The 22,394-nt window shown below is 39.5% G+C and overlaps 1 protein-coding gene across 2 annotated transcripts in view; it reads right to left on the reverse strand.

Moving 5' to 3' along the window:
* The window catches only part of CA13 (carbonic anhydrase 13), a 55,617-nt gene that overhangs the window by 11,712 nt on the left and 21,511 nt on the right, over nt 1-22,394 (reverse strand). The window contains exons 4-6 of one of the 2 annotated variants that reach the window (XM_049853833.1): nt 4,291-4,386; nt 2,370-2,432; nt 835-990 (exon numbers count right to left, since the gene is read on the reverse strand). In XM_049853833.1, the coding sequence (XP_049709790.1) occupies nt 835-990; nt 2,370-2,432; nt 4,291-4,386 (315 nt within the window). The remainder of the gene's footprint in view (nt 1-834; nt 991-2,369; nt 2,433-4,290; nt 4,387-22,394) is intronic. The other variant, XM_049853834.1, reaches the window with a different exon arrangement.

The raw sequence follows: 22,394 nt of genomic DNA on the forward strand, positions 1-22,394 counted from the left end.
ACTAGATTATGTTCATGCTAAAATACTGCAGCACCTACTTCAAAGAAGAGGAGGGGGAACAGAACAAAATACAACCTACTAAGATGCACAGCACGCCAGAGCACATAAAATCACGTGGTCAGGTTGACCCATCTGCAGGGTTCTAGAGCTCTGAGCAGAGTTTCTGAGCATCAAAGATATCCTAAACTTGGCAGAGGCTTGGCCTACAGTGGGGACTCAGGGGACATTTATCAGAACCGAGTAAATGTCTTCACTAGAGAAGTATACGGGGCCAGCCCACAGAGCCTCTCAACAAATGCTTAAAAGCTTCTCAGACACCCCAAAAACGTTTGGTTAACAAAAGCCGTAAGATCACTTCTTCTTAAACTTTTACGCTTTCAGTGTTTAGCAGGCTGACGTGTTTCTGAGGGTACTTCATCTATCCCTGTTTGCTTTCTAAATGTGAAATCAGTGGGAGAAGCAGGTCTAGGGGCTGAGGCCCAAAAGGAGAATGTGATCTTCCAAGAGCCTGTCTCATGATTTTGCCCTTTATATCCCAGCCTGCTTATATCCCAGACCAAACAAAAGACACAAAAGCAAAACAGTTATAGTGTCCAAAATGGTGTTTCACTTTCTTCATGTCTGTGTGCACATTAAATTGCAAAATATTAGAACCGGGAAAGAAATCATCTTGCCATAGAAGTCACATAAAAAAAAGGACACGAATCTCATCTGCTCCAACCAACCATTCAATCAATGAAGGGAAAACACAGGCTTCAACTGCAGGTTAAAAAGTAAAGATCCAGCCCAGTTTCCTCTGAGTGAATCAGGATCAGTCTGGAAGAGGTGATGTACCTGTTGAGAGCTGATATTTATAGGTTGCTTTAAAACGATCCAAGTGACACTCTCCAGAAGAGGTGGGACTGTGAGGGAACCAGGATATGTCCAGTAGTCCCGAGACGGAGGAAGCAGAGACACTGGGTCAAAATTTGTGAATCGAGTTTGTTTTCCCTAGAGGAAAAAAGAGAATTCCCACAAATTACAATGGTACAGCTTGCTTTCCAAAGACCTCAAAAAACAGACACCCAAGGAAACAATATGGAATTGTGTAGTATCTGCCTTTTAAAAATAGCAATACCATACCACTTGGATTTATTTAAGAAGCATAGAATTTGTTTTAATATAAGTGTTCTTTAAAAAGTGTTAAAGATGCATCTGCAAAACTCCAATACCAGAAGCTGATTATGTAGAAACAGATTTATCAGTGGTTATTTTAGATAAGAGGGCATAGGTGGTTCAGGTCTAGAATTCTCGCCCTCCATGCAGGAGACCAGTTTCGATGCCCAGCCAATGCACCTTGTGTGCAGCCACCATTCGTCTGTCTGTCAGTGGAGGTTTGCATGATGCTATGATGCTGAACAGGTTTCCGTGGGGCTTCCAGACTAAGGCAGACTAGGAAGAAAAGTCCGGCAATCTGTTTCCAAAAATCAGCCAATGAAAACCTTGTGGATCACAATAGTCCAATCCCCAACCAATCATGGAAATGGCACAGGAGCAGGCAACGTTTAGTTCCATCGTGCATGGGGTCACCATGAGTCCTGGGCCAACTTGCGAGCAGCTAGCAACAACAACAATAATTTTAGGTAGTTTGACACTCTTTCATAATTTCCAAAAAGTGGTACTGAGTTACTTCTGCTCTACTGGTCTAGTATGTTCCAAACTTGCTTCAAAGCAGACAGCATAAGCTTGTGCCTAAGATCTTGGACTTTAAAAAAAGGTAAGAAAATTCAGGAGAGAACAGTCATAGGAATATATTAACCCATTACCATCGAGTTGATTCCGACTCATAGCGACCCTATTGGACACAGTAGAACAGCCCCAAAGGGTTTCCAAGGCCGTAATCATTACAGAGGAGCCCTGGTGGCAGAGTGGTTTAAGATCTCAGCTGCTAACCAAAAGGTCCACAGTTCGAATCCACCAGCTGCTCCTTGGAAACCCCATGGGGCAGTTCTACTCTTTCCTGTAGGGTTGCTATGAGTCGGAAGTGACTTGACTGCAACGAATCTTTATGGAAGCAGACTCACATCATTCTCCCATGAAGCAGTTGGTGGATTCCAAACACCAAGCTGGTTAGCAGCCAAGCGCTTAACTACTGCACCACCAGGGTTCCTTAAGAACATGTTAACCATTACCCAAAAAACCAAACCCGTTGCCATCCAATCGATTCTCACTCAGGCAGCCCTATAGTACAGTGTAGAACTGCCCCATAGAGTTTCTAAGGAACACCTGGTGGATCTGAACTGCCAGCCTTTTGGTTGGCAGCCGTAGCTCTTAACCACTATGCAACCAGGCTTTCCTGTTAATCATTAGCAAATAATAATTCATTTTACCTTTTCTTTAATGGAATCCAGAATGTCAGTAATTTTTTGCAGTTGGGGATTATATTCACCAATCTAAAAACATGAAATTTCAAAAGAAATTGTTACTGTAGCAGATTTAATCTGAACCACTCCATTTCAGTCACTATTTTTTTTTATTATTATTATACTTTTAAAAAGCTAATCCAACTCAGAACAAACATCGATTGTTCTATAACGAAACTCTCTTTCACCTGCTGGCCTTATCATGCCAGAAGAATCTGAACAACAAGATAATATTACAGGACTCCTTGGCGGAACTGTCAGTTTTGGTTCCAAAACTAGTAGTAACAGCTTCATATTTTTCAGCTTTATAAATGTGTAAGATACAGGTTACCTTGAGAGAAACCTTGCTTGGGAAACTCTAACAGCTGCACTATTAAGCCAGTCAGCCAACCAGCCCTGGTGGCATAGTGATTAAGAGCTATGGCTGCTGCTAACCAGAAGGTCCGCAGTTCAAATCTTCCAGGTGCTCCTTGGAAACCCTATGAGGCAGTTCTACTCTGTCCCCTAGGGTCGCTATGAGTTGGAATTGACTAGACGGCAATGGTTTTTTTTTGTTTGTTTATTAAGCCAGACGTGACTTTCAGACCCTAGGTCTAAATTGGCTATGACCACTGTCACAGTTGCCATTGAATTGCCTCTGACTCATGGTGTCCCCTTGTGTATCAGAGTAGAACTCTGCACCACAGGGTTCTCCATGGCTGATTTTTCAAAGTAGATCATCCAGTCTTTCTTCCAAGCCATCTCTGGGTGGACGTGAACTTCCAACCCTTTGGTTAGCAGTCAAGCACATTAACTGTCTGCACCACGGAGGACTCTTAAACTGACTATAGTGGCATCAAAACATCTCCCATTTTCAGCCTAAAACAAGTTGAGGTCCCAAGTAAGCAGAACTCCTCAAAAGAGTATACAGTGAAACTTGTGATAGCTGGAACCCAACGGGACTGCTTTGTTTTCCCGGGTCTTGCAAGTTTTCTGCCTTTGACAGGGTGCAACCTTACCACTTTTCTATCGCTCTCTATTGGTGAAAAATAACTGGGTTTTCCTTCTCTGAAAAGTTTCCCCCTTACACAGTTTCTGGCTTTTCCAAGTTTTACCATATGTAACTCTTTTCATTACTACGGACATCATGAGTCATCCTGAAGGTTTTACACACTTGAAAACTAAAGTGAACTCTCTCTCTGGTCCCACCTGGATCCCACTGCCACCACTCCCATGTGGAGGCTGAAGGACAGGGGCTATTGCTCTCCACACCACTCTCTGCCTTTGCCCCACGCTTCCTCCAGTCCCAGCTCAAGGAGTCATCACATCACACACAGAGGTATGTGACATGGCAAATATACACACCCTGCAAGAATGTGGTCACAGTGGGAGCTAAGCAGCCCAACTCACCCACAGGTGTTATGACAATGATAATTGTCTGACCACGTGTGAATATCAAAGGGAATTACAACAACAATTTTTTTTTTTTTTTTTTAATTACTATGTGTGGAAACAAGCCACTGTGGCCAAACTAGTGCTTCAAGAACCAGGCACTTGAACTTTATTCTTTCCCATCTCCTAAATACTGTGTAATCAGGAAGAGCCCAGAACAAGGTTTTTCTTCTCAAGATCTCAGCTGCTACTTCTGTTGCTATGGTTGTTGCTGTTCTTGTTGCCACCGTTGCTATACATATTAAAATGATCAATGGATAATAAATCATAAGACAATGTCCTAGGCCCTTAGATGAACCATAAACTCATATATGTTCATTACTCATTTCCAAAGAGAAAAATTAAACCCAAAACTAGTTTACCATTAACAAAATGATTGAATGTGTCTACTCCATGACTGAAACTTTTATCCCAAATCACTGACTGATTATGTAAAATGAAATCAGTTTATTCTTACCTGTAAAAATACTCCCAAGACAGCTAGTCCATCAGGCTCATGAGCTGCCTCAACGAAGCTGGGATATTTGTCTGAATTCCAGTGAACAACATGGAGCTGAAAGGGAGGTACACAATATAATTAAAAAAAAAAAATTTTTTTTTATCTTTAAAAATGTGAATGCAAATAATTCCACTTCGGTGAGTGGTGTCTGGGGTGTTAAACACTAGCGAGCAGCCATGTAAGATGCATCAATTGGTCTCAACCCACCTGGAGCAAAGGAGAATGAAGAACACCAAAGACACACGGTAAATATGACCCCAAGAGACAGGAAGGGCCACATAAACCAGAGATTCCATCAGCCTGAGATCAGAAGAGCTAGATAGTGCCCAGCTACCACCGATGACAGCCCTGACAGGGAACACAATAGAGAATTCCCGATGGAGCAGAAGAGCAGTGGGGTGCAGACCTCAAATTCCCATAAAAAGACCAGACTTAATGGTCTGACTGAGGCTGGAGGTACCCCAGAAGACATGGCCCCCAGACCCTCTGTTAGGCCAAGACTGGAGCCATTCCCGAAGCCAACTCTTCAGACAGGGATTGGACTGGACTATAAGACAGAAAATTATACTGGTGAGGAATGAGCTTCTTAGCTCAAGTAGACACACGAGACTATACGAGCAGCTCCTGCCTGGAGGTGAGATGAGAAGGCAGAGGGGGACAGGAGCTGGTTGAGTGGACACTGGGAACACAGAGTGGAGAGGAGGAGTGGCTGTCACATTAGGGGCAGAGCAGCTAGGATTACATAAAAAAAAAAAAAATCAAGGTGTATATAAATTTTTGTATGAGAGACTGACTTTAATTGTAAACTTTCACTTAAAACACAATTTAAAAAAAATGAATGCAAATAAAACATTTATATAGATGTTCTGGTATTGTCCACTCATATGTATAATGTATTATTCACAAGAACCTTAGACAGAATTCTTGTATTTATTTTTGCCCAAAAACTAAAGTACAAGGAGTGAATGATCACGGTCACTTAGCTAGACTCTGGCACATTTTATTAAAATCTACATCACCATTTAGAATGCCCTGGAACATCCTGCTGAGCCCCTCTAGCCCTAACAATCTCTGGCAATTGTTACCAAACAATATGGGGCTCCTCCAGGGCTTCCACAGAGATGCAATTGGAATTTAGCAGGTGGCGGCAGAATCCACTGAACCAAACTTAGGCTCACAGATAGGTGGATTAGTCAACATCTACACAGTAGGTAAAGAGCCCTGGTGGTGCAATGGTAAAGCACTCAGCAGTTCAAAGCCACCAGCAGCTCTGCAGGAGAAAAGAGCTGGAGATCTTCCCAGGTTAAGATTACAGCCTAGGAAACTCTATGCAGCAGTTCCACCCTGTCTAGTAGGTTCACAGTTAGTTAGAATTGACCCGTCACCATACAACAACAACAACGCACAGTAGGTCTTCAGGGACAATGTGCTGCTAACTTGACAGGTCCAGTTCTTCTGGAAACTTCCCAGATGGATGCTTTCTGCTATAGTTTAAGACTTTTATGGCTTGAAAATGCAAATTATCATTGAGCAACTATTTTAAGCAGTATTCACACATTCACAGCTTCCTATGAATATGTTCATTCCTGTATTTTATTGACTATGCAAAACCATTCAACTGTGTGGATCATAACAAATTATAGATAACACTGCAAAGAATGAGAATTCCAGAACACTTGGTTGTGCTCATGAGGAACCTTTACATAGATCAAGAGGCAGTCATCCGGACAGAACAAGGGGATACTGTGTGGTTTAAAGTCAGGAAAGGTGTTCGTCAGGGTTGTATTCTTTCACCATACCTATTCAATCTGCATGTTGAGCAAATAGTCAGAGAAGCTGGACTATATGAAGAAGAACTCAGCATCAGGATTGGAGGAAGATTCATTAACAATCTGTGTCATGCAGATAACACAACCTTGCTTGCTGAAAGTGAAGAGGACTTGAAGCACATACTAATGAAGAACAAAGACCACAGCCTTCAGTATGGATTGCACCTCAACATAAAGAAAACAAAAATCCTCACAACTGGACCAATGAGCAACATCATGATAAACAGAGAAAAGATTGAAATTGTCAAAGATTTCGTTTTACTTGGATCCACAATCAACAGCCATGGAAGCAGCAGTCAAGAAATCAAAAGACACACTGCACTTGCCAAATCTGCTGCAAAGGACCTCTTTTTTTTATTATTTAAAAAAAAATTTTTTTATTATGCTTTAAGTGAAAGTTCACAAATCAAGTTAGTCTCTCACACACAAATTTATATAAACCCAGTGCTGTCGAGTCGATTCCGACTCATAGCGACCCTATAGGACAGAATAGAATGGCCCCATAGAGTTTCTGAGGAGCGCCTGGTGGATTCAAACTGCTGACCTCTTGGTTAGCAGCCGTAGCACTTAACCACTACGCCACCAGGGTTTCCACAAATTTATATACACCCTGCTATATACTTCTAGTTGCTTTCCCCCTAATGAGACAGCACACTTCTTCTCTCCACCCTGTATTCCCCATGTCCATTCAGCTGCAAAGGACCTCTTTAAGGTGTTAAAAGGCAAAGATGTCACCTTGAAGACTAAGATGTGCCTCACCTAAGCCATGGTGTTTTCAATTACCTCATAACCATGTGAAAGCTGGACAGTGAATAAGGAAGACCAAAGAAGAACTGATACCTTTGAATTGTGGTGTTGGTGAAGAATGCTGAATATACCATGGACTGCCAAAAGAATGAACAAATCTGTCTTGAAAGAAGTACAACCAGAATGCTCCTTAGAAGCAAGGATGATGAAACTACGTCTCACATACTTTGGATAGATTATCAGGAGGGGTCAGTCCCTGGAGAAGGACATCATGCTTGGTAAAGTGGAGGGTCAGTGAAAAAGAGGAAGGCTCTTGACAAGATGGATTGACACAGTGGCTGCAACAATGGGCTCAAGCATAACAACGATTGTGAGAATAGTGCAGGACCAGGCAGTGTTTCATTCTGTTGTACACAGGATCACTATGAGGTGGAACTGACTGGATGGCATATAACAACATGAATATGTTCAGATCCTTTGTTGACAGAAAGTTTTAATGGGAAAAAATAAGCTTCCAGGTCTGGGAATCAAAATTGTCTGAGGAAGAAAATAAAGGCAAGTGGTGCTACTGAGGGGGGGAAAAGAGAAAGAAGGGAGGGGAAGGAGGGCGGGACTCTGGAAAACAGACTTCACCTACTTCACAACTCTACTGTCATGCAAACCACCTTCTGCAAAAGCCAAAGGTGTCCCAAATGTTCTAGCATAGTAAACAAAGTAGTGTCCCAAACACGCAAACAAATGTGAAAGATTGTAGAATAGCAATGAGGCAAAACCACTTTAGGAGAGTCTTCAGTCTTTGTGAAAGGAAGGATAAAGTGAGATAGAAGCAAAGGGCCATTAGGCATGCCCAAAAGGTTTGGCTAAAATGGTAAACAGTGACATCCAGGTCATGCTGTCAACTCGCACCCATATTTCAGACTGACTTCAGATAAATCTCCTTCTAGTTAATCATTTTGACACATCAGAGATGAAACACTTAAGTGGACCCTCATGCCCAAATCACCAGCCTGATTGACTGTTTAGAGTCCTGCATAGTGCACTCAGAGATAACCAAAAGGTTGGAAATTTGAGTCCACTTAGAGGTGCATCGGAAGAAAGGCCTGGTGATCTGCTTTCAAAAAAATCGCCACTGAAAACCCTATGCAGCATAGTACAACTCTGACACACGTGGGGTTGCCGTAAGTCGGAAATGACTTGATTGCATCTGGTTTTTTCAGCTGACTGTTACAAAATAATGTAGTATACTCAAATACACGGTTTTATCCCATCCTTTAAATACAGTTCCACATCTACAGCCATATTACCCTGAATACACCTGATCTCATCTAAATATAACTCCACATCTGACAGGCAACTAATATGAGGAAGGGCGTTTTCTGGATAGCAGAATTATTATGAACAGTGAACCATGAACATGTAAAACAGAGCACCATCCACAAATCAAGTAAAACTATGAGATATCCAGATGGAAAATAGGAAAGTGGATTCCTCTGGTCCCATGTTCTAAGCTGGTGTGAGATAGCTGAGGGAGGAAAGAAACCTGAAAACATTAAATGATGAAATAAAGATTCATTTGGCTCACGTGAGACAGATGACACTCCCCAGTGAGGGAGGGGCTGAGGAGGTAAGGTTGTTTTAAATGGCTCACTGCCCATGCATCAGTTCACTTAGCAAGAGATGACATCAGAGAGAAAGATGCAAAAGACCACAAAAGAAAGTCAACAGAGGGGAGGGGCCAAGATGGCGGACTAGGTGGACGCTACCGCGGATCCCTCTTGCAACAAAGACTCGGAAAAACAAGGGAATCAATCACATACATAACAATCTACGAACTCTGAACAACAAGCACAGACTTAGAGACGGAAAACGAACAAATACGGGCAGACAGCGACTGTTTTCAGAACTAGGAGCCAGCGCACCAGCTGACTACTTGGAAAATCTAGTTTCCCAGTGATGGCTCGGAGACAGCAGTCCATATCAAACCACATAAAGAAACAGACCATGACAGCTTCTCCAACCCCCCAAACAAAAGAATCAAAATCTTTCCCAAATGAAGATACAATCCTGGAATTATCAGATACAGAATATAAAAAACTAATTTACAGAATGCTTAAAGATAATCACAAATGAAATTAGGATAAATGCAGAAAAAGCCAAGGAACACACTGATAAAACTGTTGAAGAACTCAAAAAGATTATTCAAGAACATAGTGGAAAAATTAACAAGTTGCAAGAATCCATAGAGAGACAGCATGTAGAAATCCAAAAGATTAACAATAAAATTACAGAATTTGACAACGCAATAGAAAGTCAGAGGAGCAGACTCGAGCAATTAGAATGTAGACTGGGACTTCTGGAGGACCAGGGAAACAACACCAACATAGCTGAAAAAAAATCAGATAAAAGAATTAAAAAAAATGAAGAAACCCTAAGAATCATGTGGGACTCTATCAAGAAGGATAACTTGCGAGTGATTGGAGTCCCAGAACAGGGAGGGGGGACAGAAAACACAGAGAAAATAGTTGAAGAACTCCTGACACAAAACTTCCCTGACATCATGAAAGACGAAAGGATATCTATCCAAGATGCTCATCGAACCCCATTTAAGATTGATCCAAAAAGAAAAACACCAAGACATATCATCATCAAACTTGCCAAAACCAAAGACAAACAGAAAATTTTAAAAGCAGCCAGGGAGAAAAGAAAGGTTTCCTTCAAGGGAGAATCAATAAGAATAAGTTCAGACTACTCAGCAGAAACCATGCAGGCAAGAAGGGAATGGGACGACATATACAGAGCACTGAACGAGAAAAACTGCCAACCAAGGATCATATATCCAGCAAAACTCTCTCTGAAATATGAAGGAGAAATTAAGATATTTACAGATAAACACAAGTTTAGAGAATTTGCAAAAACTAAACCAAGACTGCAAGAAATGCTAAAGGAGATTATTTGGCCGGATGACCAATAATATCAGGTACCAGCACAATACAAGGTCACAAAACAGAACGTCCTGATATCAACGCAACTCAAACAGGGAAAGCACAAAAACAAACAAATTAAGACTAATTCTAAAAAATAAATAAATAAACAAAATAATACACACAACAGGAAATCATGGAAATCAATAGATAAAAGATCAAAATAATCAAAAAGAGGGACTAAATATAGGGGGCATTGAACTGCCAGATGGAGAGTGATACAAGGCGAAATAGAAGGATACAAGTTAGGTTTTTACTTCGAAAAATAGGGGTAAATAAAAAGGTAACCACAAAAAGGAATATCAATTCCATAACTCAAGAAAAAAGCCAAGAAAAACGTAACGACTCAATAAACACAAAGTTAAACATTATGAAAATGAGGATCTCACAAGCTACTAAGAAAAACGTCTCAGCACAAAAAAGCATGTGGAAAAATGAAATGGCCAACAACACACATGAAAAGGCTTCAAAATGACAGCACTAAAAACTTACTTATCTATAATTACGCTGAATGTAAATGGACTAAATGCACCAATAAAGAGACAGAGAGTCACGGACTGGATAAAAAAACACGATCCATCTATATGCTGCCTACAAGAGACACACCTTAGACTTAGAGACACAAACAAACTAAAACTCAAAGGATGGAAAAAAATATATCAAGCAAACAATAAGCAAAAAAGAAGAGGAGTAGCAATATTAATTTCTGACAAAATAGACTTTAGACTTAAATCCGCCACAAAGGATAAAGAAGGACACTATATAATGATAAAAGGGACAATTGATCAGGAAGATATAACCATATTAAATATTTACCCACCTAATGACAGGGCTGCAAGATACATAAATCAAATTTTAACAGAATTGAAAAGTGAGGTAGACACCTCCACATATATAGTAGGAGACTTCAACACACCACTTTCGGAGAAGGACAGGACATCCAGTAAGAAGCTCAATAGAGACACGGAAGACCTACTTACAACAATCAACCAACTTGACCTCATTGACTTATACAAAACTCTCCACCCAACTGCTGCAAAATATACTTTTTTTTCTAGTGCACATGGAACATTCTCTAGAATAGACCACATATTAGGGCATAAAACAAATCTTTCCAGAATCCAAAACATCGAAATATTACAAAGCATCTTCTCAGACCACAAGGTAATGAAGCTAGAAATCAATAACAGAAAAACTAGGGAAAAGAAATCAAATACTTGGAAAATGAACAATACCCTCCTGAAAAAAGACTGGGTTATAGAAGACATCAAGGAGGGAATAAGGAAATTCTTAGAAAGCAACGAGAATGAAAATACTTCCTATCAAAACCTCTGGGACACAGCAAAAGCAGTGCTCAGAGGCCAATTTATATCGATAAATGCACGCATACAAAAAGAAGAAAGAGCCAAAATCAGAGAACTGTCCCTACAACTTGAACAAATAGAAAGTGAGCAACAAAAGAATCCATCAGGCACCAGAAGAAAACAAATAATAAAAATTAGAGCTGAACTAAATGAATTAGAGAACAGAAAAACAATTGAAAGAATTAACAAAGCCAAAAGCTGGTTCTTTGAAAAAATTAACAAAATTGATAAACCATTGGCTAGACTGACAAAAGAAAAACAGGAAAGGAAACTAATAACCCGAATAAGAAACGAGAAGGACCACATCACAACAGAACCAAATGAAATCAAAAGAATCATATCAGATTACTACATAAAATTGTACTCTAACAAATTTGAAAACCTAGAAGAAATGGATAAATTCTTGGAACAATACTACTTACCTAAACTAACACATTCAGAAGTAGAACAACTAAATAGACCCATAACAAAAAAAGAGATTGAAACGGTAATCAAAAAACTCCCAACAAAAAAAAGTCCTGGCCCAGATGGCTTCACTGCAGAGTTCTACCAAACCTTCAGAGAAGACTTAACACCATTACTATTGAAGGTATTTCAAAGCATAGAAAAAGACGGAATACTACCCAACTCATTCTATGAAGCTACCATCTCCCTGATACCAAAACCAGGTAAAGACATTACAAAAAAAGAAAATTTTAGACCTATATCCCTCATGAACATAGATGCAAAAATCCTTAACAAAATTCTAGCCAATAGAATCCAACAACACATCAAAAAAATAATACACCCTGATCAAGTGGGATTTATACCAGGTATGCAAGGCTGGTTTAATATTAGAAAAACCATTAATGTAATCCATCACATAAATAAAGCAAAAGATAAAAACCACATGATCTTATCAATTGATGCAGAAAAGGCATTGACAAAGTTCAACACCCATTTATGATAAAAACTCTAACCAAAATAGGAATTGAAGGAAAATTCCTCAACATAATAAAGGGCATCTATGCAAAGCCAATGGCCAATATCACTCTAAATGGAGAGAACCTGAAAGCATTTCCCTTGAGAACGGGAACCAGACAAGGATGCCCTTTATCACCGCTCTTATTCAACATCGTACTTGAAGTCCTAGCCAGGGCAATTAGGCTAGACAAAGAAATAAAGGGTATCCAGATTGGTAAGGAGGAAGTAAAGCTATCACTATTTGCAGATGACATGATCGTATACATGGAAAACCCTAAGAAATCCTCCAGAAAACTACTGAAACTAATAGAAGAGTTTGGAAGAGTCTCAGGATATAAAATAAACATACAAAAATCACTTGGATTCCTCTACATCAACAAAAAGAACACCGAAGAGGAAATAACCAAATCAATACCATTCACAGTAGCCCCCAAGAAGATAAAATACTTAGGAATAAATCTTACCAAGGATGTAAAAGACCTATACAAAGAAAACTATAAAACTCTGCTACAAGAAATTCAAAAGGACACACTTAAATGGAAAAACATACCCTGCTCATGGATAGGAAGACTTAACATAGTAAAAATGGCTATTCTACCAAAAGCCATTTATACATACAATGCACTTCCAATCCAAATACCAATGTCATACTTTAAGGGAATAGAGAAACAAATCACTAATTTCATATGGAAAGGAAAGAACCCCCGGATAAGCAAAACATTACTGAAAAAGAAGAAGAAAGTGGGAGGCCTCACCCTACCTGATTTCAGAACCTATTATACAGCCACAGTAGTCAAAACAGCCTGGTACTGGTACAACAACAGGCACATAGACCAATGGAACAGAATTGAGAATCCAGATATAAATCCATCCATTTATGAGCAGCTGATATTTGACAAAGGACCAGTGTCAGTCAATTGGGGAAATAATAGTCTTTTTAACAAATGGTGCTGGCATACCTGGATATCCATTTGCAAAAGAATGAAACAGGACCCATACCTCACACCATGCACAAAAACTAACTCCAAGTGGATCAAAGACCTAAACATAAAGACTAAAACGATAAAAATCATGGAAGAAAAAATAGGATCTACCCTAGGAGCCCTAATACAGGGCATAAACAGAATACAAAACATTACCAAAAATGATGAAGAGAAACCAGATAACTGGGAGCTCCTAAAAATCAAACACCTATGTTCATCTAAAGACTTAAAGACCACCTACAGACTGGGAAAGAATATTCAGCTATGACATCTCAGACCAGCGCCTGATCTCTAAAATCTACATGACTCTGTCAAAACTCAACCACAAAAAGACAAACAACCCAATCAAGAAGTGGGCAAAGGATATGAACACACATTTCACTAAGGAAGATATTCAGGCAGCCAACAGATAACATGAGAAAATGCTCTCGATCATTAGCCATTAGAGAAATGCAAATTAAAACTACGATGAGATTCCATCTGACACCAACTAGACTGGCATTAATTCAAAAAACACAAAATAATAAATGTTGGAGAGGCTGCGGAGAGACTGGAACTCTCATACACTGCTGGTGGGATTGTAAAATGGTACAACCACTTTGGAAATCCATCTGGCGTTATCTTAAACAGTTAGAAATAGAACTACCATACAACCCAGAAATCCCACTCCTCGGAATATACCCTAAAGATACAAGACCCTTCACACAAACAGATATATGCACACCCATGTTTATTGCAGCTCTGTTTGCAATAGCAAAAAGCTGGAAGCAACCAAGATGTCCATCAACAGACGAATGGGTAAATAAATTGTGGTATATTCACACAATGGAATACTACGCATCGATAAAGAACAGTGACGAATCTCTGAAACATTTCATAACATGGAGGAATCTGGAAGGCATTTTGCTGAGCGAAATGAGTCAGTTGCAAAAGGACAAATATTGTATAAGACCACTCTTATAAGATCTTGAGAAATAGAAAAAACGGAAAAGAACACATACTTTTGTGGTTACAACGGGGGGAGGGAGGGAGGGAGGGAGGGAGAGGGCTTTTTATTGATCAATCTGTAGATGGGAACTGCTTTGGGTGAAGGGAAAGACAACACTCAAAACAAGGAAGGTCAGCCTAATTGGACTAGATTAAAAGTAAAGAGGTTTCTGAGATAAAATGAAAGCTTCAAAGGTCAGCGAAGCAGGGGCTGGGGTCTGGGGAACTTGGTTTGAGGGGACTTCTAAGTCAATGGGCAAAACAATTCTATTATGAAAACACTCTGCATCCCACTTTGAAATGTGGCACCTGGGGTCCTAAATGCCAATAAGCAGCCATCTAAAATACATTAACTGGTCTCAACCCACCGGGAGCAAAGGCAAAGGAAGAACACCAAGGTCACACGACAACTAAGAACCCAAGAGACAGAAAGGGCCACTTGAACCAGAGACCTACATTATCCTGAGACCAGAAGAACTAGTTGGTGCCCGGCCACAATCGATGTCTGCCCTGTCAGGGAGCACAACAGACAACTCCTGAGGGAGCAGGAGGCCAATGGGATACAGACCCCAAATTCTCATTAAAAGACCACACCTAATGGTATGATTGCGACTAGAGGAATCCCAGAGACAATGCTCCCCAGAACTTCTGATGGCACAGGACAGGAACCATCCCCGAAGACAAATCATCAGGCATGAAAAGGACTGGTCAGTCGGGGGGAGAGAGATACTGATGAAGAGTGAGCTAATTAAATCAGGTGGACACGGGAGAGTGTGTTGGCAACTCTTGACTGGAGGGGGGATGGGAAGATAGAGAGAGAGGGAAGATGGTAAAATTGGCACGAAACGAGAGACTGTAAGGGCTGACTCAATAGGGGGAGAGCAAGTGGAAGAAGGGAGTAAGATGTATGTAAACCTACATGTGACAGACTGATTGGAATGGTAAATGTTCACTTGAAGCTTAATAAAAATTAAAAAAAAAAAAAGGAAAAAAAAAAAAAGAAAGTCAACAAGATATTTCATAATCAAACTTGCCAAAACTAAAGACAAAGAAAGAACCTTGAGAGTGGCTAAGAATAAATGAAAAGTTGCCTACAAAGGAGAACCAATAAGACTAAGCTCTTCTTACTCAGTAGAAATGATGCAGGCAAGAAGGCAAGGGGATGACATATATAAAGCCTTGAGGGAAAAATTTGCCCGCCAAGAATTATATATCAGCAAAACTGTCTCTCAAATATGATGGTGAAATTAGGTCATTTCCAGATAAATAGAAATTAAGGAAATATGTAAAAACCATACCAAAATTATAAGAAATATTGAAAGGAGTCCTCCAGTTGGAGAACCAACAACATCAGACAATGATGCAAGACTAGGATATAGGACAGGTCAACCAGGTATCAACCCAGAGAGGGAAATTCACACACACACACACACACAAAAAGCTAAAAGGCTGAAAAATAGGGAACAAGAGATGTCAATATGTAAACGAAGACAAAGTCAAAACAAAAAATGGAATAAACAGGGAAGTCATAGAATTTCCATATGTAGAGGAAGTCAAGCTGATATCAAGAAATAAAAAACTTGTTTATACTTAGAAAAATAAAGGTAATTTCAAGGTAGCTATAATTTTTTTTTTAAATAAAGGAAGCTAACAAACCTATCCATCATAATAATAAAAAAAAGAAAAACATAAAGACTCAGCAAACACAAAATCAACAATAATGAGAGATGAAAAGAAAATCCATAAATGAAAAGACCTCAGCAAAGAAAATTAAGTGGAACAAAGAAACTGTTAACACACACACACAAACAAAAGAATGACAGCAGTAAACTCATACCTGTCAATAATTACACTGAATGTAAATGGCCTAAATTCATCAGTAAAGGGACAGAGAGTAGCAGAATGGATTAAAAAAAATATGATCCCTTCATATGCTGTCTACCGGAGACACAATTTAGACACAAAGACATAAACTAAAACTCAAAGGTTGGAAAAAATATATAAGGAAACAATAACCAAAAAAAAAAAAAAATCAAGAGTGGCAATATTAATTTCTGATAAAATAGACTTTAAACCAAAATTCACCATAAAGAAGGGCACTCTATAATGATTAAATGGTCAATATGCCAGGAGGACATAACCATAATAAATACATATGTGCCCAATGACAGGGCTCCAAAACATGTAAAACAAACTCTACCGGCATTGAACAGAGAAATAGACAGTTCAACAATAATAATAGGAGACTACAACACACCACTTTCAGTGAAGGGCAGAACATCTAGAAAGAAACTCAATAAAGATACAGAAGACCTAAGTGCCACAATCAATCAACTTAACTTCATAGACATATACAGAACATTCCACCCAACAGCAGCCCAGTGTACATTCATTTCCAAAGCACACAGAACATTCTCCAGAATAGACCACATTTTAGGCCAATGAATATGGAAGACCAAAGAACTGATGCCTTTGAATTGTGGTGCTGGCAAAGAATACTGAATATATCATGGACTGCCAAAAGAATGAACAAATCAGTCTCAGAAGAAATACAGCCAGAATGCTCCTTAGAAGCAAGGATGGCAAGACCGTCTCACATACTTTGGACATGTTATCAGAACAAATCAGTCCCTGGAGAAGGACACCATGATTGGTAAAATAGGGGGTCAGTGAAAAAGAGGAAGACCCTCAACAAGATGGACTGACACAGTGGCTGCAACAATGGGCTCAAGCATAACGACGATTGTGAGAATGGTGCAGGACTGGGTGGTGTTTCGTTCTGTTGTACATAGGGTCGCTGAGTTGGAACTGACTCAACAGCATTTAACAACAACAACAATTTGAAGGAGAGCTTAGAATGTCTAACGGGCATCTCAAAGTTAACACATCCAAAACAGAAAGTTAATTCCTCTCTACAACCTTCCCCTGGACTTCCTCATCTCAGTACAGGGCACAACCATCCTTCCTGTTGCTCAGCCCAAAACCTTAGAAGTACTGCTAGAATCCTTGTCCCTTCCTTCACTTCTGATATCCTTTCCTTTCGCTAGTGCCATTGACTTTACTTCTCAAGCATATCATGGATCTCTCCAGTCTCTTCATCTCCACCACCCTCATGGTCTAAATCACCATCATCTCTCACTTAGACTACTTCCGTAACCTTCTAACTTATCTCCCTACTTCAATGTTTGCTTGTAAAAGCATATTGTCCACACAGTAGTCAGTTATAGTTGCTGTTGTTGACAAGGACTTTATTCCAGAGCCGACAGAGAGAGAAAGCCTTCCCCCAGAGCTGGCATCCTGAATTCAAACTTCTAGCTTCCAAGATTGTGAGAGAATAAATTTCTCTTTGTTGAAGCCATCCAGTTTTGGTATTTCTGTTATAGCAGCACTAGATAACTAAGACATAGCCTTAAAACAGTAAAGCAAAAAAGGGAAATAAAGGGCATACGAATTGGTAAGAAAGAAGTAAAACTATCTGTATTTACAGATGATATGATCATATACCTAGAAAACTTCAGAGATTCCACAAGGAAGCTACCGGAACTAACAGAAGAATTCAGCAAAGTGGCAGGGTAAATGATTAACATAAAAAAAAACAGTTGGATTCATCTATAGCAACCAAGAGAACTCTAAAAAGGAAATCAGGAAAACAATGCCATTTACAGTAGCCCTCAAAAAGATAAAATACTTAGGAATAAATCTAAATAGAGATGTAAAAGAATTATACAAAGAAAACTACAAAACACTACTGCAAGAAATCAAAAGAGACCTACATAAAATAAAAAGCATACTATGCTCATGGATAGGAAGGCTTAACATCATGAAAATATCAATCCTACCCAAATGGATCTACAAATATAACGTAATCTTGATTCAAATTCCAGCATCATTCTCTAGTGAGATCGGAAAACCAATCACCAACTTTATATGGAAATGAAAGAGGACTCAGATAAGCAAAGCATTATTGAAGAAAAAAGGAGGAGGCCTCACACTCCCCCATCTCAGAGCCTACTTATAGATCCACGACAGTCAAAACAGCTTGGTACTGATACGACAGAGACGTAGACCAATGGAACAAAATGGAAAACCCAGAAGTAAATCCATCCACCTATGCACAGCTGATCTTTGACAAAAGGTCGAAGTTGAAGAAATGGTCTGTTTAACAAACGGTACTGGCAAAACTAGATATCCATTTGCAGAAATATAAAACAAGATCCGTTCCTCACACAATACACAAAAACTAATTCAAAATGGATCAGAGACCTAATTGTAAAACCTAAAATTATAAAGATCATGGAAGAAAAAAATAGGAACAATGCTGTTGTTGTCAGGTGCTGTCGCGTCGGTTCAAATGCTTAGTGAGCCTATGTATAACAGAATGAAACACTGCTTGGTCCTGCACCATCTCCACAGTCGTTGCTATGTTTGAGCCCATTGTTGCAGCCACAAAGAAAGCAGAGCCTGGAGTAGAGTGCATACTTTGGACCCAAGGTCCCTGTGCTAAGAACCTTCTAAACCAAGGGAAAGATTGATTTCAAGACACATGGATATCTCCAAGGGACGCCAGGCCCACAGACAGTGAAAGGAGACAAGGGCCTTCCCCCATAGCTGACGCCCTGGATTTGGACTTCAAGCCCCCTAAACTGTGGGAGAATAAACTGTTTGCTAAAGCCCTTCACTTGTGGTATTTCTGTTATGGCAACACTAGATAACTAAGACAGAAGCCATCTCATTGAGGGTCTTTCTCTTTTTCTCTGACCCTCTACTTTACCAAATGATGTCCTTCTCCAAGGATTGGTCCCTCCTGATAACACGTCCAAAGTATGTGAGACAAAGTATCCCCAACCTCGCTTCTAAGGAGCATTCGGAATGTACTTCTTCCAAGACAGATTTGTTCTTCTGGCAGTCCATGGTACATTCAATATTCTTTGCCCAACACTGTAATTCAAAGGCACTAATTCTTCTTCAGTCCTCCTTATTCATCATCCAGCTTTCACATGCATATGAGGCGATTGAAAATACCATGGCTTGGGTCAGGCACACCTTAGTCCTCAAAGTCACGTCTTTGCTTTTCAACACTTTAAAGAGGTGTTTTGCAGCATATTTGCCCAATGCAATATGTCCTGTGATTTCTTTACTACTGTATCTATGGGCATTGTGGATCCAAGTAAAATGAAATCCTTGACAACTTCCATCTTTTCTCCATTTGTCATGCTATTGCTTATTGGTCCAGTTGTGAAAAATTTCGTTTTCTTCCCATTGAGGTGTAATCCATACTGAAGGCTGTAGTCTTTGATCTTCATCAGTGTTTTAAGTCCTCTTCACTTTTCCCAAGTAAGGTTCTGTCATCTGCATATCGCAGGTTGTTAATGAGTCTTCCTCCAATCCTGACGCTGTGTTCTTCTTCATATAGTCCAGCTTCTCGAATTATTTACTCAGTATACATACTGAAAAAGTATGGTGAAAGGATGCAACCCTGACACACACCTTTCCTGATTTTAAACCATGCAGTATCCCCTTGTTCTGTTTGAACAACTTCCTCTTGGTCTATGCACCGGTTCTGCATGAACACAATTAAGTATTCTGGAATTCCCATTCTTCACAATGATATCCATAATTTGTTATGATCCACACAGTTGAATACCTCTGCATAATCAATAAAACACAGGTAACATCTTTCTGATACTCTCTGCTTTTAGCCAAGATCCATCTGACATCAGCAATGATATCCCTGGTTCCATGTCCTCTTCTGAATCCAGCTTGAACTTCCAGCAGTTCCCTGTCAATGTACTGCTGCAACCTGTCTTGATTTATCTTCAGCAAAATTTTACTTGTGTGTCATGTTAATATTATTACATAATTTCTGCATTCTGTTGGATCACCTTTTGTTGGAATGGGCACAGATATGGATTTCTTACAGATGGCTGCCCAGGTAGCTGTCTTCCAAATTTCTTGGCATAGACCTGTGAGCACTTCCAGCATTGCATCTGTTTGTTGAAACATCTCAGTTGCTATTCTGTCAATTCCTGGAGCCTTGTTTCTCATCAATGCCTTCAGTGCAGCTTGGATTTCTTCCTACAGTATCATCAGTTCTTGATCATATGCTACTGCCTGAAATGGCTGAATGTCTACCAATTCTTTTTTGTACAGTGACTCTATGTATTCCTTCCATCTTCTGTGTCTTTCAATATTTTGCCCATAGAATCCTTCAGTATTGCAATTCAAGGCCTGAATTTTTTCTTCGGTTCTTTCAGGCTGAGAAATGCCAAGTGCGTTCTTCCCTTTTGGTTTTCTAACTCCAGGTCTTTGCATATTTCTTTATAATACTTTGCTTTGTCTTCTAGAGACTCCCTTTGAAATCTTATGTTCAGTTCTTTTACTTCATCATTTCTTCCATTTGCTACTCGACGTTCAAAAGCAAGTTTCAGAGTCTCTTCTGACATCCATTTTGGTCTTTTCTTTCTTTCTTGCCTTTTTAGTGACCTTTTGCTTTCATCATGTATAATGTCCTTGATGTCATTCCATAACTTGTCAGGTCTTCAGTCCTTAGTGTTCAATGTGTGAAATCTATTCTTGAGTTGGTCTCTAAATTCAGGTGCGATATGCTCAAGGTCATACTCTTGCTCTCATGAACTTTAAAATTTTCCTCAGCTTCAACTTGAACTTGCATATGAGCAATTGATAATCTGTTCTGCAGTCAGCCCTGGCCTTATTCTGACTGATGATATTGAGCTTCTCCATCATTTCTTCCCATAGATGCAGTCAATTTTATTCCTGTGTGTTCCATCTGGTGAACTCCATGTGCATAGCTGATGTTTATGCTATTGAAAAATGGTATTTGCAATGAAGATGTCGTTTGTCTTGCAAAATTCTATCATGTGATCTCTGGCATCATTTCTATCACCAAGGCCATATTTTCCTACTACCGATCCCTCTTTCTTGTTTCCAATTTTTGCATTCCAATTGCTAGTGATAATCAATGCATCTTGACTGCATGTTTGATCAATTTTGGACTGCAGAAGTTGGTAAAAATCTTATATTTTTTCATCTTTGGCCTTAGTGGCTGGTGCATAAATTTGAATAACAGTCATATTAAATGGTCTGCCTTGTAGGCATATGGATATTATCTTATCACTGACAGCATTGTACTTTGGGATAGATCTTGAAATGTTCTTTTCGACAATGAATGTGACGGCCATTCCTCTTCAATTTATCAATCCCATCATAGTAGACTATGTGATTGTCCAATTCATAATGGCCAATACAATTCCATTTCAGCTCACTAATGCCTAGGATATCAATCTTTATGCATTTCATTTCATTTTTGAATACTTCCAATTTTCCTAGATTTGTACTTCATATATTCCATGTTCCAACCATTAATGGGTGTTTGAAGCTGTCTCTTCTCACTTTGAGTAGTGTCACATCAGCAAATGAAGCTTTCCTCCATCCACATCATTAAGGTCAACTCTACTTTGAGGAGGTAGCTCTTCCTCGGTGGTATTTTGAGTGCCTTCCAACCTGAGGAGCTCCTCTTCCAACACTATATCAGACAATGTTCTGCTGCTACTCATAAGATTTTCAGTGGCCAAATTTTTTTAGAAGTAAATTGCCAGGTCCTTCTTTCTAGTCTTAGTCTGGAAGCTCTGCTGAAACCTGTCCAACATGGGTGACTATATTGGTATTTGAAATACCAGTGGCATAGCTTCCGGCATTACAACAACATGCAAGCCACCACAGTACGACAAGCTGACAGAGAAGTGGGGAGGAGCAATGCTAGGGGTCGTAATATGTGGCATAATTAGAATACCAAACTTAGCTAGAAATGTACAAACAGCAGAAGATAAACTAGATAACTGGGATATCGTAAAAATTAAACATTTATGCTCATCAAAAGACTTCACCAAAAGAATAAAAAGAGAACCTACAGACTGGGAAAAAAAAATTTTTAGCTGCAACATATCCGAAAAGGGTCTAATCTCTAAAATATTTATAGAAAATCCAACAACTCAATGACAAAAAGGCAAACAACCTAATTGAAAAAGTGGTGAAGGACATGAACTGACATTTCATCAAAGACATTCAGGCATCTACAAATACATGAGGAGTTGCTCACGATCATTAGGCATTAGAGAAATGCAAACTGAAACTATAATGAGATACCGTCTCACCCCAGCAGCAATGGTACTGATCAAAACAACAAATGCT

Source organism: Elephas maximus, chromosome 15 (assembly GCF_024166365.1).
Source record: "Elephas maximus indicus isolate mEleMax1 chromosome 15, mEleMax1 primary haplotype, whole genome shotgun sequence".
In the NCBI taxonomy this organism is placed as follows: Eukaryota; Metazoa; Chordata; class Mammalia; order Proboscidea; family Elephantidae; genus Elephas; species Elephas maximus.